This window comes from Phoxinus phoxinus, assembly GCF_949152265.1.
Source record: "Phoxinus phoxinus genome assembly, chromosome: 21".
Taxonomy (NCBI): Eukaryota; Metazoa; Chordata; class Actinopteri; order Cypriniformes; family Leuciscidae; genus Phoxinus; species Phoxinus phoxinus.
In genome coordinates, this window is record NC_136896.1 from 31193021 (window position 1) to 31210931 (window position 17911).

At 37.7% G+C, this 17911-nt stretch overlaps 1 protein-coding gene across 2 annotated transcripts in view; it reads left to right on the forward strand.

Moving 5' to 3' along the window:
* LOC306989864 (uncharacterized protein) overlaps positions 1 to 17911 on the forward strand; it is an 89658-nt gene that overhangs the window by 70928 nt on the left and 819 nt on the right. For both annotated transcript variants that reach the window (XM_079595924.1, XM_079595925.1), the window contains 11 exons: positions 1980 to 2106; positions 2271 to 2357; positions 2436 to 2615; positions 4616 to 4878; positions 7014 to 7159; positions 8383 to 8467; positions 9815 to 9932; positions 11819 to 11935; positions 12116 to 12319; positions 13857 to 13938; positions 15246 to 15592. In XM_079595924.1, the coding sequence (XP_079452050.1) occupies positions 1980 to 2106; positions 2271 to 2357; positions 2436 to 2615; positions 4616 to 4878; positions 7014 to 7159; positions 8383 to 8467; positions 9815 to 9932; positions 11819 to 11935; positions 12116 to 12319; positions 13857 to 13938; positions 15246 to 15592 (1756 nt within the window). The remainder of the gene's footprint in view (positions 1 to 1979; positions 2107 to 2270; positions 2358 to 2435; positions 2616 to 4615; positions 4879 to 7013; positions 7160 to 8382; positions 8468 to 9814; positions 9933 to 11818; positions 11936 to 12115; positions 12320 to 13856; positions 13939 to 15245; positions 15593 to 17911) is intronic.

The following is a 17911-nucleotide window of genomic DNA, read 5'->3' on the forward strand; positions in this document are numbered from 1 at the left end:
TATAATAAACTATTAAATTGTACATTTTTTGAAGTCAATTCACTCGACATCCTTAATTAAAATGTAATTAAATTATTAAATGAAAATGGGAAAAAAATATTAAACGTTTCATAGGGCCCTATTATGATTCAAATTTTAATCTATTATTACATTTTAGAATAGGGCTGTCACGATAACTACTTTTTGTTGTGCGTTTAAAAATTAATTGCGATAAACGATATTATTGTAATTTTCAGACCATTTTATGCCACTGATTACATCATGACAATATAATAGCATAATAATGCAAGTACACTCTTTCAAAGAACAAAGAACATTTTATTATTATTATATTTAATATTTTATCAATTTAGACATTGGAATCGGAATGTGAAAAAATATATCCTAAATAAATATAAATAATAAATACACTTTTGTTAACAAAAAAGTGCAAGATACAAGAACTAGATCTAAACAAAGTTAACTAAAACAAAAGAACATGTTTAACAAAGTCAGTTTAAAGTGTCTCACACACACACACACACACGCAGATCATCAACAGGCCATTTCTGATCCGCCAGATCCGGTGTTTAATGGTTAGGCAGATTCCGAGAACGGAACACAACATGTTTACCTTGTGGCTTTAAGGCAGGATCTTTCTTGGGTAACAAAGCTGTGTTGGTTAGTTGTGTTGCAAAGTCGGTATACCGGCGCGTTAATTGGCTCTCCTCTCTCATTCGGCTTAAAGTCTAAATGTTCCCACGCCGGAGCTGAAGATTGCGGCTTTGAAAGCAAGACTTTTTCTTACTAACTGGCTGTAGATGTCACGAAACAGAACACTTTATAACACAGTGTCTCTTCGCCTGTCGGTGTCCGCTCTGTGTGTGTGTGTGTGTGTGTGTGTGTGGAGACGCTGCCTGAGCCTCGGCTCCGACACATAGAGCAGATAAGATGACAGCGCGATCGACTAAAATGTTTGTGACATTAATTTTTATGTAAAAATAAATATTTTCATTATTTGTAATTATATAAAAAATATATTGCGGCACCAAAAATGATCGCGCTCATTTCCATATATCGTGCGATAAGTCGATATATTGATTATCGCGACAGGCCTAATTTAGAAATTCGATTGATTTAGACATACTTAATGTTTTTTTTAATTCAAATAAAAAATGAAAATAGAATCTAGAAAAATGTAAACAAAACAAGGAATTTGGAACACGCTAAAAAGGGCCCTGCTAACATCGCCTGATCATTTATATGGGACTGATTCAGGTACAGGTTCATTTTATTGGGCTGATAGTGAAATAATGGCGCTTTTCCACTGCATGGTACGGCACGGCACGGCTCGCTTTAAATGGTACCACCTCTGTTGAGGTTCCAAGCGTACCGTACCGATACTAAATGTGACGTGAAAACACTGCAGATCACTGATTGGTCAGACAGAATCATCACTTCAGCGTCATTGTATTTGCGACACGAGACACTAAACCCGCTAGATTTAAATAGCCAGACAACAGCCAACGCGGTAGCACCTGTTTTTAGAGTATTTACTTGACAAAAGAAGTAAAAAAATCAAACAAGAAATGGCTGAATCGTGGTCAGTGGACGAGGTGCAGACTTTCTTCTCGTTGGTTGCCGAGGAGCGGATCCGGCGAGAGCTGGATGGGGCAACACAGAATGAAAAAGTGTTCCAAGAAGTAGCACAGCTGGCTACCACCGGACCTACAAACAGTGTAGGGACAAATTAAAAAAACTAAAAAGTGACTACCGAGCCAGTAGAGGCGGCAACTATTAACGATCAGTCCCACCCACTTTGAAGCGGTACTAACTGCAGTGGAAAAGCAACCGAGCTAAAGCGAACCGAACCGTGCCGTACCGAGTCGAGTCGCACTAACTGCAGTGGAAAAGCGAAGCGAGTCGAGCCGAACCGAGCCGTACCATGCAGTGGAAAAGCGCCATAAGTGTGTTCTGAGAAGCGTTGATTGTGCTTGCAGTCTCTGAGAGTGGAGCAGAACCCCTCGATGAAGCAGTACGTGTCCCTGCTGGAGGCCGTGTGCGAGTCCTCTCCGCTCGCCACCGGGGACGTGGTGCAAGACGTGTCCGTCATCTTCGCCAAACTGGGTACGCATCAAATCATATTCTGCATAATCATCCATTAAACTGGCATTTGGACATTTCTGATGTCTCTCTCTCTCTCTCTCTCTCTCTCTCTCTCTCTCTCTCTCTCTCTCTCTCTCTCTCTCTCTCTCTCTCTCTCTCTCTCTCTCTCTCTCTCTCTCTAAAAGCTGATAAGTGTAAGATGCGTGTTCACGGAGAGCAGGATCAGGATCAGGACACGCAGCTGAACTCCACTTACTGCGTCTCTCTGAAGGGTGAGATCTTAGACCTCGAGTGTTTACTGAGCTGCTGATACCCTGCTCTCGTCTTAATCTGTTTTATGGTCTTTACAGAAATGGTGTCCCATAAACGAGTTTTCCCCACCAAGACTAGCGGATGGGTCACGTTAGCTCGTAAGCCCATGATCGCAGACAGCGCAACCTTGGAGAAGATCTTCAAATCGCACAGTTCGGTGTGTTTGCTCAACCTGCCGTCCGCAGCCAGGAGAGCCGCCAGCAGACCCAGGCATGAAGGTAGGGGGAGCACGGCTCTCTGGGTATCGTTGGAGAATGCAAACTTTGGCAATGACATTTAGCATGACTCTTGTGTCTTGCAAAATAACTTTACAGAGAGAACCAATGCTAAATTACCCATCGAGCTTCAGGGGCGTGCGATCGATATATCAATATTACGATGTTATTACACTACCAGTTCTGGTGCTCTTCGATATATATATGTTTTTTTTGTGTGTTTTATGGGGATTTTTTTTATTAAATTATATTTACGCTGTATTTATAATCCATTTATTCACTTTTTGAGCAAAGACCTGAAAATGTTATTTCCTACTTTAAACTGTGGTAAGTCTTGAATGCTTTAGACTGAAGATTAATCTCTTTTTTAAAGACGATGCTTGGCAGATTATTGCTAAAGTGAAAAGTTTTGAACTTTAAAAAAGTTACAGAATTTTACGTGTATTGTTATGAAAAATGCGATCGATATATCAATATTACAATAATATGTGCCTTTTTTACACAACCAGTTCTGGTGCTCTTCGATTTTTGTTTATACATTTTTTTGTCAATGAAATCAATTGTATTATATTTTAGTTTTATGTTTTTTATAAAAAAATGTGTGTTTTATGGGGATTTTTTTATACTAAATTATATTTTCCATTTATTAACTTTTTGAGTATAGACTTGAAAATTAAATTTCCAACTTAAACTGTGGTAAATCTTGAATGCTTTAAAGCACAGACTGAAGTTTAATCTCTTTTTTAAAGACGATGCTTGGCAGTTTTAAAAAGTGAACTTAAAAAAAGTTACAGAATTTTACGTGTATTGTTATGAAAAATGCACAAAAATACTATTTTAAATTTTCAGCTTTTTCAAACTTGACAGAACCAATGCGGAATGACCCATCGAGCTCCTCTGTGTTTAGTGCCGTGTTTAAAGTCAGTGATGATGGAAACTAGGGCTTTAAAATGGACGTTTCATCATGAACTTACAGTTTTTGCTGATCCCTCAAAAATGTGTTTAGATTCAGGGGCGTGCGATCGATATATCAATATTACGATGTTATCGGTGTTTTTTCATGCACTGCTCAATTTTGCTTTCAAAAACGTTCTTTTATTGCACTTTATCTATTAGCGTCTGTAGATTTTAGTCTTTAAAGGCAGTGAGTTTAATTTAGATCCAATCCAGCAGCTTTACACACACCAAACTTTATTCATATGTACACTGCCGTTCAAAAGTTTGGGATCGGTAAGATTTATATTGTTTTTAAGAGAAGTCTCTTATTTTCACCAAGTCTGCATTTATTTGATTAAAAATACGAAAAAAAATGTACAATTGTAAAATATTAGGACAGTTTAAAACATAATTTTTAAAATGTATTCCTGTGATCAAAGCTGAATTTTTAGCATCATTGCTCCAGTCTTCAGTGTCATCTAATATGCGGATTTGCTGCTCGAGAAATGTTTATTATTAGTATCAATAAACTACAACTATTTAAAGTCCCCCTGTTTTATCCCTTAAAACTCACCTTTAATCACCAAAATTACATATTTAAGTTTTTTTCTTTGAAAATGTTGTCTTCATGCCTTAAAATATCTTGAATGTAACTCGACATCCTTGCCTCACTTAGTATTCGCGGTTCTATGGATATGCAAATGAGCCCCGCCTCCACTCACTCACTCAGAGATCCACTGGTGGACGATCACACGTTGATCTGATTGGTCAAGGTAGTGTGTGACGTCAGAAACACCAGCGATTTCAAACCGTGTGTTTGAGACTGTCTTTGGTTCACTGCAGTTTTAAGCAGAAAATACTCAGCAATGCTGTCCACTTATGAACTTACACATGGTGTGTGTTAAAGCAGATTAATAACTCCACATACACACATAAACTACATTAAAAGCTGGATTTTCTCCACAGGGGGACTTTACGTTCGGATGTATTTTCACGTCTGTGCTCAAAAACAGGTTCTAACTGTGTAATGAATGGCCTGGATTGTGCCCTGGTCCTCTGGTCCTCAGGAAAGCTGGAGAAGGAGTTGTTCAGCGAGTGTGATCGGGAGTTATTCCTGCAGATCTGCGGCGTGGAGAAGCTCTCTCGGTGCGTGACCACCGAAGCTCAGACCGAGCTCTACCGGCCGTGTGCCGCACTGCAGGCGCTGGTGCGACAGCTCGTCCCGTACATCCAGAGGTTCATCTTCCACCACGCTGACTTTGAAGACATGTACAGTGAGCTGAAGGATTGTGGGATTGCCAAACGCATCAGCTCGCTGAGTTTCGGACAGGTGCGCTTTACTCAAATTACCTGCATAATGATGGGCCTTAAATTGCCTATACGTAGTCAAACCAGAATGACTCCTTCAACATTTCTCACATTATCAGTTTATTCGCTATAGTTTATTTTTTATTTATTTTTTATTTTTTTATTTTTTTCACCTTTATTTTTACAGGCAAGTCATTAAGACCAAGTTCTTATTTACAATGGCGGCCTGACAAGTGGAATAACCACTTAGGGAAAGGGAAGCAGGGCTAAAATAAATACAATAAATACATACAAGATACAGTTTAAAAACACAACACAGTAGACAACAGACACTTATAACCAGCTAAGTGTATAGGTACATAAAAGTAATAATGGATGATAATAACAAAAAAATAATAATAACTATGTAGAGATTATAAAATGGTGATAAAATATGACAGAACTCAGTTGATATTTGACAGGTTTTGTCCGTCCTTCTGTTAGACTGTCTCACACACACACACACACACACACACACACACACACACACACACACACACACACACACACACACACACACACGCACACGCACACACACACACACACACACACACACACACACACACATGAATTATGTTGAATATCTGTCAGCTGGTAAATTTAACTACACAATTAGATAATACCAGTTTAGCTCAACCAGTGACCAAGCAATGCTTCAGTGTGTTCAGTGTGTGTGTGAAAAGAGCATTAGCAGTTACAGACACACACTTCAGCAGAACATGATCAGCTCAAAGTGTCCCAATCAGTTTCAGTCCAAAATTTTTATAAATTTTACACTGTATCAAGAATATTTGTGTATAATACGTCACAGTTTACTGTATCCTGCTCTCCTCACTTACAGAAATTAACTATAGTGTCCTGCACACACTAGTGAAACAATATAAAAAATTCGGTTCATTTATGTGATCAAGTTCAAGATCGACAGAAAGCGTCATTATTTTACAAAAGCACAACGTTTTGTTGTTATTGTGAGTTGACAGAAATAAGAGTAGACCCTTTACAGTTTGCATTACTCTTATATCTGTGTGACCAAACATGACGGAGTATTTTAAGGTAAATGCGAGTAATGGCGCCGGCGCCTGTAATAATGCAGTGAACACTCTCCACACGAACACTAATAATAACACACACTGATCTAGTCCATCGGTTCCCAACAGGGGGTCGCGGCCCACAAGGGGGCCTCAGCGAGCTCTTTAGGGGGTCGCGTCATATTTTTAAAAGTTTTGAGCAATGAGCATTAAATAAAAGTTCTTAACTTTTTTCTGTTCAAAATTATATAATGAGCGAGTTCATCATGAATCCATTTTGCAATCCGTGTTTTTGTCTTATCCTGAACCACTATGGTACTCCTATATTAAGTGTTTACATTGGGACTATTTTACACGGGTTCGGATCGCTGCCGCTGCGGAGTAGCCCGTACTACTCGGAAGTAGTTCCGGCTACAATGTTCTTCCGAAGGATGCATTATTTTGTTAATAAACGCAAGTTTATTATCGCTCGCTATAGCGCCAAAAATAAAGCCTCGCATCGATAAAGTGTCACAAATAACATGCAAGTATTGAGTTCCCAGACAGCAGTCATTTAGTAATAGCCTATTCTTTCTTTTTTTACCTACACACCAGTGTGAATATTTTTGTTATTGCATTTCAAATAGGGCCAATTTATAGTAGGCTTACGTTTTTAAATTACAAAGGGCCTACTGATGTTTTTGTTATTGTATTTTCAATATTATAAGCTATTATTTGTGCATAAACATATATATAGTAAACATACCGTTTGTTTGAAAACAACATACTTTGTCATCATTGCTGCAAGCTTACAAGAGCGATAATATCATTAAATGTGAAGGTGGGCCCTAAAATATTTTCTTGGGAAAAAGGGGGTCTCAGACAAAAAAAGGTTGGGAACCACTGATCTAGTCAAAATAATTAATAGATAAATGAATGGCGAATGTTTGAATTTCTGTTACAACCTGCGTGATTTCGCCACTTTTTTTTGTTTTGTTTTTTCTGCTTATAATTTTGGTCGACTAAGCGTCTTCTACTCGACTAGCGGTTATAGGACTATAAGGAGGGCGGCCCTATTTCTTTCAAAGCTGAAGCGTTTGTGTTTGTGCAGGTTGGGAAGCTGTATAATCATTATCGGCTCGAGGTGCCGGACGAGGACCCGATCTTTGAGAGCGAGGATATTATATGTCTCCTGAAAGACAAAAAAGAGCTGTACATCCACAAGGATCATCTCTCAGCCAAACTGGACATCTGCAGGTACAGCGTTCAGCACTTCTCATGCTTCGTAATCCTCAGTAGGGATATGCACCGATATGAACAATTTGGCCGATAACCGATAATTCTTTATATTTGAAAGCCGATAACCGATATATTGGCCGATAAATCTAAATTTATGCTTAAAATGTTTAAATAATTTTTGAGAGCCTGATTATAAACACAAAAGTCTCATCATGTCCCAAGCACACAATTATAATAATGTTCTCATTTTAATGTTATGTAACCGATATGACAGACTTGTGCTGCACATGTTCCTTTTTTGAAGTGATTTCAATCATATTTCAAGTAATTCAGAAGCATAATGTTCAGCAGTGCGCATCTGAAGAGTCTCAGCTGAAGGAGATAACACATTATTTATCGGCTTTAATATATCAGACAAAATTTCTTATCAGGCTGATGACGATTACATTAAATTATCATATATCGGCCGATACCGATATGCTGGCCGATAAATCGTGCATCCCTAGTTTCTACTCCAATTTTACTTTTGAAATATAAAATTTTTAATTAGGGATGCACCGACATGAACATTTTACCCAATACCGATAATTCTTTATATTTGAAAGCCGATAACCGATATATTGGCCGATAAATCTAAATTTATGCTTAAAATGTTTCAATAATTTTTGAGAGCCTGATTACAAAAACAAAAGTGTCATCATGTCCCAATCACACAATTATAATAATGTTCTCATTATAATGTTATGTAACCGATATGACAGACTTGCGCTGCACATGTTGCACTTTACTGTATTTTCTTTTTTTGAAGTGATTTCAATCATATTTCAAGTAATTCAGAAGCATCATGTTGAGCAGTGCGCATCTGAAGAGTCTCAGCTGAAGGAAATAACACATTATTTATCGGCTTTAATATATCAGACAAAAAATCGGGCCGATAACGATAACATTAAATGATCATATATCGGCCGATACCGATATGCTGGCCGATATATCGTGCATCCCTAGTTTCTACTCCAATTTTACTTTTGAAATATAAAATTTTTAATTAGGGATGCACCGACATGAACATTTTACCCGATACCGATATTTCTTTATATTTGAAAGCCGATAACCGATATATTGGCCGATAAATCTAAATCCAATTTTTTTTATAATTTCTGATTTATCGTCAATCCCTAATCCTCGTGTGTGTGTGTGTGTGTGTGTGTGTGTGGTTCATCTCTCTTTATGTTATTTTGCAGAGAGCTGGTGAAATTGTTCACCACGGAAAAGGCCTTTGCCAAAGAACTGGAGCGCTTCCTCCAGGCCCTTGTTTCATGCATAAACGTGAGTATAGAGTTTAAATCAGTGATTAAAACGAGCCTCCAGGCCACATATTCACACACACACACACACACACACACACACACACACACACACACACACACACACACACACACACACTGATGCCAGCTGTATTCCTCCAAGGTCACGCTGTCCTTGTTTTCTAAAGCAAGATTGAGTGATTGAGAGCTGAAAGCTGAATTCATGGCTTGAAAAACACTAAATGCTGCATCTTAAGTGAAAAGCTAGAGCGCTTGCTGGTCCTTGGGGATGAAGATGAGAGGGTTTTCTCTCCTGGTATGATATGGACACTTTGAGTGCTTGAGATGGGAATTCGAAGTAGAGCATTTGTTTAATCAAAGTAGAACACATTTATTTAATCCAAAATAGCATGTTCAAATGAATGTAGTCATGCCTCCGGGCCATACACAAATCACACAAGCAGTTAATGTTTGACCTTTTATAAACTATTAAAGTTTCTTCAGTAGGGATCGGCAAGAGTGCAAACGTTTATTTCAATTTATGTAACATGGAGATTTGTTTTTATTCACATATGTACCAAATGTACTTTGTTTCATATGGTTTGAAACAATATTAATATTTGGTCTTTAGATATGTAATCTCAGGCTATTATTATTAACTAGTCTAAAACCATAAAACATTTATTCCTTGAAATAAAATTTGAATTAATTTTTGAATAAAGTATTTAAATATTAAAGAAATTAATATACCGGTAATATAAAAATAATTTAAAAAAGATGTACTAAAATTGTATTTGTAAAACAATTAATTCTAATTTCCGTTTGGTTTAATTTGAAGCATTAAAATATAAAAACTAAAGCTTATAATAAGGGTAATAATAGTTTTAATATGATAATAACTATAAAGTTACCTTCTTTACACCGTAAAAACACGAGTGTACAATTTTATTTTCTAAAATAGATGATATAATTTTTTCAAGATAATAATGCTTTTTTCTGCATGTTTCTTCCCTTCGATTTGGTTTACAAATGTTTTTAATTAGTATTAATAAGCAGTAAATTAGTTTGCTATTTTTCTAATAGATAATAATCAGTTATTCCAAACTACTTAATTTCTTTTTTATATAGAAATAAACATTTAAAATATTTTTTGTATGCTTTATTATGTGCGTGTATGTATGTATATATATATATATGACTGTTATTAAGTATGTAAATTATATAGATGATTGAATATAAATGAATCCCGATCGTGACTAACTACGATCAAGTAATTTGCATATCTTGTAATTATTTTGCTTAAAATTTCCTCTTGATTGACATCCCTCATACAACTCCCAACATGAATCTTGTGTATGGTGTGCCTCAGGACCGAGCTGATTTAAAGAGGCTTCTGGACCGGGAAAACGCTCAAGAACTCCCAGAGAACGAGGAGCCGTGGGACGTGCCGGCGCCACAACCGGTGGAAGTGCGAACAGAACCCATCGGTAATCAGATCCTGTGTCCCTGAACCGGCGGCACGGTCCCCGGAGTCTGAACGCATCCAGGAATTAACAGCTGTGTTGATCCCTTTGATTTCCTTCCCGGTTTAATCCGCGCCCTCATTTCATCACTCCTCGCGCACCGCATGCACAGTGCGCGTATGCTAATGTGTGTTTGTTTGACATGAAAGCGCAGCTGTTGCCGGGCGGAAAGAAGAGACAGAGAGTCGCTACACACATTAATAACCAGGCCTGCGCATTGACACACATCTCACCATTCGGGTTCAAATTCACATGTTTACGGTTCGATAATTATTTATTTGGATATATATATATATATATAAATATCAGGTACAGTACGTCAGTAAAACAATTAAACTAAAGCCCTATTCGCACTGGATTAGTATTACCTGGTGACCTCTAGTCATTTGTAATAATGTTTGTAATAATGTAATAATCATTCTGCAAAACATGCTTTTCTTACTCAGTATTTCTGTCTTGTTTCCAGTCAAAATATCTAAAAATTCTTATATCAAGATGCATTTACTAGATGAGTAAAATGCCATAAGATATTATGTCCTGTTTTCCAGGGGAATTAATCAAAATTAAGTGAGTTGATGCTTAAAAAAGCTAAATTATCTGCCGATGGGGTCAGAAAAATAATCTTAATTCAAACAGAAACAAGATTATTATTATTTTTACCCCTTTGGCAGATCATTTTGCTTGTTTTAAGCAAAAACTCACTTAATTTTTATTTATTTCCCCAGAAAACAGGACTTAATATCTTATGTCATTTTACTACTTTAGGAAATGCATCTTGATTTAAGAAATGTTTGATATTTGGACTGGAAACAAGACACAAATACTGAGTAAGAAAAGCATTTTTTGCAGTGTGTCGACGGGAGGCAAACTAATGAAGCGCTTGCTTTTGTTTTGTGCGCAACCTCGATTTCAGCCAATCATGGCGCTCCTCACTGCGAGCCGGTCAAATTCTCATGTTTGCGGTTTGATTGAATATTGATTATTGTATTGATTGGCCAATACAAACCAGCACAGATTGCTACATAATAATGAGTATTAAATTATTATTATTATTATTAAATGTCATCTTGTTGTGTTGTTGGGTTGTAGAATCGACGGAGTACAGGCTCCAATTTTACATTTTATCGCATAATGTTTTCTAAATGATTATGAATATTTGTGAATCATCTTTGATTGTTTTGATTGATTGTGATTCGACTTTTTGAAGAACCTGGTAAGGAAGAGTAATCAAATACATAGTTATAAACTGAATATGTTGTATCTGGAATCTTTATTTATAGAAAATATTCACATGATTAAAAATGCACCGTAATGTCACTCTTTACATCGTCGTCTTCTTGGCGCTGGATATGCAGAACCTCGGGTCGCACCACACAAGTCTTGCACGTGAGCATTTATCACATAGTTATTGGCATCTACATATTTATACGCCCTCAGTTTCTCTAACGCTCAGCTTCTCTATCGGGTCGGTGTAGAAGTTAGGCACTCGACCGGAGGCGGCGTTAACGTTAATCCTGTCAGATCATTGGCTGAGCGTGTACGCGTGTACGGGTCGGCCAATCTGGTTCCGTCCGTTAAAATTAACTTTTGCAAATAACAATCGCGGACCTGGACAGTGAGTGCGCTTGCACATTAAGATAAAATCGGATTTTCTCCAGTTATTGTTAAAAAACAAGCTAACAAAACTTGCAAACTAGCGTTAGTGAAGCGGCCAGACGGATCGTTCCGCCTCCACCTAAGCTCCGCCCACAAAAAAACGTCACCATGTTTACTAACTGAAAAGGCGTCTATACTGTAATTTAGAGTTTGAAAATATAATTTCATAATAAAATTGGTGCTTGTGTTTGCAGTTCGTCCATCAGAAGTCGTGCCGGAGGAACAAATCCCGCCGGATGTGAATAAAGAGGACCGGCTGGTGTGCTGGCCGCCTAAAGCTTCGCTCAGTAAGACCGGTGTCCAAAGTTCAGGTAAAGATGAAGAGGACCCACTGCAGAAGAGTCCAGCTTTTGAGTAGACGAAATTTAGTCTTGTTCATGTTTCTTGTTAATTTTCTAGATCAGTGAATCATGTGCTTTGGCCTTAGACCTCGTGTGTTGTTGTATATCTGCAGTGGTACGAGCTCATCATAACGCATCTGTGTTTCGCAGGTTCGGGCAGCCAGGCTTTGGAGGAGGTGATGAAGATGTGGCCTCCTCCTGCTCCTCTTCCAGCTCAATCCCGAGTCGAGAGGAGCTCGTCCAACACCAGCGTCCATCAGCGAACCGCAGAGACTCCGGCGCATGAAGATCCAAGATCTCCACATCCACATCCCCCGGCTGCCAGAGCGAGCAGCGCCGTCCCACAACCCTCAGGTCTCGTGACGCAATAATCTTTCTTTTAGTTCATCGTAATGGTAACTTGGTAACGGATGTGGCACTTGCTGTGTGAACACACAAAAAAAATAGTCACACTTGTGCTCCTCGCGGTCAGAAATGGTAGACGAGTTTCCTCTAGTGGAAGCGTTCGGTACTGCAGCCGAACAACATCTCACTGAAAGATCATTTTTCGAGATATCAGACTCACATTTGGAGCACAACTTGTTGATTCTCTTGCAGTTTAAGAGTGAAACATGTTTTTGAAAATATACATTTCATATTTTAAAAAAAGTAATTTTTGTGCATTTTTCATAACAATAAACGTAAAATTCTGTAACTTTTTTTAAGTTCACTTTTTTAAACTTACCTGTTGCATATATATATATATAGAGAGAGAGAGAGAATATTTAATTTTCGCTCTTGTGGCCCGAATTTTGCCCTCTTATTTTTGAAAGAACAATTTGTATTGGCCAAAAAAAATTCCCTATCATGGATTTATTTTATCTCAGGGTTTCCTAAAGAGGGGTTCATGAATTGATGAAAATCTAATAATTAATTAAATTATGAAAATTGAAAAGAAAGGAAGAAGAAAAGAAAATATAGGGCTGCACAATTAATGTAAATTTAACTTTACCACTCTACAGATAAAGCATTGTGGAAAATTTGCGTATCTCCCCGTAGTGATAAAATTAAATAAAATTCTGTATCAAATTTATAGGCAGGACAAGTAGTTTGTATAGGCTTGGTTTGTAGAGAATTACAAACATGCGCACATATATTCAAACGCACATAACTATAGAATTAATTCTTGATGCGCACGTGAGCGCCACCAGCGTTTCTCACAGGTTCAGTTTAAAGTCTGTGTAGAGAGAACGTGTCGTCTTAGCGGCCCCTAATTTAATAACTAATTATCCTTTCGACGGAAGTGAATCAATCAAAACTAACTTTAGCTGGAAAATAACATTATTCAAGAACCGCTATAAAGCCAAAACCTTAAATTATACGTTTATCTCTGTAAAGCAGCTTTGAAACAATCTACATTGTTAAAAGCGCTATATAAATGAAGATGACTTGACTTGACTAAATGAAATTGCATGAATGCAACAAGTATTTGTGGACAAACCGTGCAGCGCGTTCATAATTCTGTTTCTCCCTGCTGAAGATTTTATGAAAATAGTTATGAGAAACTTAATAAGAAAATAAAATGCTTCCTAAAAAAATGAAATGGTTTATTAGTTTACATACATGTCTCTTCTCTTCTCTGATGATGTGGGCGGGGCAACCTGTCACTCACATGATATCAGCCAATAGCAAACCACAACCCTCCAATCAATCCCCACAGACACACTCAAGCCCCGCCCACATGTGTTCTTGTTCCTGAAGCGCTTCACTGGATATACGGCACAATAGAGGAGAGAAGACCAGCGCTACTTCTGTTTTATGCCGACTTTACAGAAACTATTTTAGATGAAAGGGTTCAGCTGGCAGAATAAAGTTTGTGAATGGCTGTTTTAAACATGTTTTGTCCACACAGAGCGAAGGGAAGAGGACGTCAGTCCTGAGAAGGAAGGAGATGAAGCTCCAGCGGACGAGAGCGGCGCCGCAGCAGATCCGCAGTACGTGTTGGCTTCATGACCCGTGTTTCATTCAGAAAGCTTGATTTAAAGTATCATTCGAAAGCTGGAACAGTCCAAACTCACAGTTTTGAAGTTAGACGTTCCGTTACCATTAAAACACTACTTTAAAACCTTTTAGCGGCTCATAAAAAAAAAAAAAAAATTGGAACTCAACTTCTTTACACATTTGGCTTAGATTTTCAAGCAATTTTAGAGTCCAAATTATTTAGTAAAACACATTTTTTGTATAGTATTAAAGAATAGTTAATTTTCACTTTTTTAAAAGAGACCAACCTCATGAATTACAACCATCTGTGCTCAAAAAGAGGAGCAACAGTGAACAGGATATTAAGGAGGATCTATTCTGCCCTTTTATACAGTCTTGCTGTAGTTCAGGCTCGACTAGAACAGGTTCTCCTGCTTGAATGTTGATTATTCTCCTCATATTCTCCATTGTTGCGGCTCCTCTCTTCCCAGTCTGTCAGTAACGCTCTGTTTACTTCCTGTCTCTGTTAAGCCCCTCCTTCTGAAAAGCACACTGTGCTCTGATTGGTCGGCTGGGGCAGTGTGTTGTGATTGGTCGAGCACTTCAAGTGTGTTTGGGAAATGCCCCGCCCCTTTCCATAACCGCCAGTTTAACACACTACTAACTCAACCAGGCCCCGCCCCTTTATTCTGCGCATTAATTATTATAATGAGGAATATTGTGACGTGTTCGTTCCCGGAAGAAACTCAAGACTACAGTGGAGGCGTTTCAGGAGTTCAGAAACACTGACACTTTTCTTGATCAACAGCAACATTACACAATTAAAGTCCCCCTGTGGTGTAAATCCAGCTTTTAATGTAGTTTATGTGTGTATGTGGAGTTATTAATCTGCTTTAACACACACCATGTGTAAGTTCATAAGTGGACAGCATTGCTGAGTATTTTCTGCTTAAAACTGCAGTGAACCAAAGACAGTCTCAAACACACGGTTTGACATCGCTGGTGTTTCTGACGTCACACACTACCTTGACCAATCAGATCAACGTGTGATCGTCCACCAGTGGATCTCTGAGTGAGGGAGTGAGTGAGTGAGTGGAGGCGGGGCTCATTTGCATATTCATAGAACCACGCATACTAAATGAGGCAAGGGTGTCAAGTTACATTCAAGATATTTGAAGGAAAAAAACGTTTAAATGTAATTTCGGTGATCAAAGATGAGTTTTAAGGGATGAAATGATTGCCTACAGGGGGACTTGCATCACACATCCTCTTATCATCTCTTGCTTCTCATCGCATCTGAACCCTCGTCTCCTCTCTCCAGGAGCCAGCCTCCTCCTCAGGCTCCGGAGATGGTGTTGAGCCGGTTCCAAGGCGCCGAGAGTCGCCCCCGTCCACCGCTGACGCTGGATAACGCGGTGTGGAGCAAGTCCATGAGTCCCGAGGACGTGCTGGAGGACCTGGCGCTGGACTGCTCGATCCCCCAGACGCTGGTGCTCCCCACAGACCAGGAGGACACGGCCAGCATCGGCCAGTGGGGGGAGCAGCTGGTGTTCTCCTTCCTCACGCACTGGAGAGAGAACGGCGGGCGCTCGGGGCCCAGCCAGATCACATGGTTCAACGAGAGAGGCGAGAGCGGGCGCGCCTGCGACTTCAAGCTCAGCTTCCCTGGTGAATACAACACACACACACACACACACACACATATATATATAATACGAATACTGGTAACACTTTACAATAAGGTTAATGTGTTAACTAACATGAACTAACCATGAGCAATACATCTGGTACAGTAATTATTCATATTTGTTCATATTAGCGCTTAAAAAATACAGCTGTTCATTGTTTGTTCACTTATTTTACAGTGTCCTTGTTACATAATTTACATGTACTTACCATACTAATAACTGTAAATTATGCATAATTACATGCAAATTACCCTCAACCAGACCCTAACCCTATAGTGAGTGTAGTTAATTAATATTACTCAGTACTTAATATATAATTGCACTGTAACGATGACACCTTAAAATAAAATAAAGTGTAACCCACTTTACAATAAGGTTCATTAGTTAATGTGTTAATGAGCAATACATGTGTTACAGTATTTATTAATATTTGTTAAAGTTAGTTAATAATAATCCAGCTGTTCATTGTGTTCATGTTAGTTCACAGTGTATTAACTAATGTGCACAAGATTTTAATAAAGTATTAGTAAATGTTGAAATTAATATTAACTAATATTAATAAATGCTGTAAGTATTGTTCATTATTAGGTCGTTAACATGTTATTTAATGAACCTTATTGTAAAGTGTTACCTGAATACTTGCAGCAACACTAATTATCAGTTCACTTCTAGTGTGTTAATGATTAGTTGCAAGTGTGCAATTTTGAAACAATGAATTTTGTGCTAACTATATATTAGCTGTAATTAAATTATAGTAAAGCACAACTTTAAGTTCTTTAAGAACTTTATTACTGAGCATATACTTTATACTCAAATATCATACACTTATGGAATATTGCTTGTGTGTTTCACAGACACTCATAAATAATTAAAAATGTGATGTACTTGTAAAACAAATAAAATAAAATCACTACTCAAGGATGTAATTAGTCACTACACAGACATATTTAAAGTTGCACACACAAGCAATATTCCGTAAGTCTATTATATTTGAGTATTAAGTATATGCTCAGTAATACCTTTGGCTTATTACAAATAGTATAAATTGCACACTTTGTCTTCAATAACAAAACAAATATTACTTAGTTAATACTATTGTATACTATAATGTATTTTGAAAGTATACTTTCAATGCATTGTTACAATGATCATTTTCACAATGATCATTATTACAAGTTTTTGAAATTTGTATGTTTAATTATGCAAATTAGCCATTATCTCATTACATATGCGCACTTTTGCATATATTTTCGATAGATAGATCTGAACATATGATAAAGCCAGGTGCAAAATTCTTTTTTCATTTTGAATTTATTGAAAGGATAGCCCCTTGAGATGTAACATCTCATTTTCAAGGGGGTCCTAGAAACACAAGCAGTATACAACACAGATAAGACAACATCAAACAAAACAACAGTACAAGACAAAACTACAAAAACAAAACAAATGCTCAACCTGCTTCCCACATTCTTATGGGCTTCCCACACCCACACCAGTTTCAGTGCAGAATCTCAGCATCATGTAATATCAACATAGAGCCACATACTAGCAAAAGATCTTCAAATTAATCTAAAATACAGAAAGAAACAAGATCAAAACAAACTCAAAAACATACACAAGTTATTTTAAGATAAGATAATAAGGATAACCTAAAATGATTCAGAGAAGTGATAGATCTCAACGAAACAGGAAGGTTATTCCAGTCAAAAGGGGCTTTATACAGGAATGACCTACGTCCAGCTACACTGACAATTTTTGGGACACAGAAAAAAGGGTATTGCACATTTTGATTACACACAAGATGATAAAAGATGTTCAGAGGGATTTCAGGAGATATGCTTTCATGACCTAGGAAATCTAAATATACTGTCCATAGCCTTAAAAAATCGATTTTCGCCATCTTTTTTTTATTAAAATGTCACATAAATCAGGCCAGGAATGATTTATTAACAAATCCCTCTGAACATATCTTCAGAATACTGCTAAGTGTGTAACTGGAGAGTTTGGTGAACATCGGCTGAGATGTTTCTACTGGAGGATGACAAAAAACCCATTTTGAGAAAAAGGCATTTTAAGATTTGTAATGTAAAAAATCATACTTTTTTAGTGGAAACAATATCTTATCAAATCATTAGCAACAACAATACAAACCACCTAAATCACATCAAAACTTATAAACAGCATTTATGGCCTTCAACTGAGCAGAAAACACACATCTGAATGTCAGAGCGCGTCACGTGATGCTTCTGAACCAATCACGGCGTCAGACATTGACATCAGCCAATGAGATTTCGCTTTT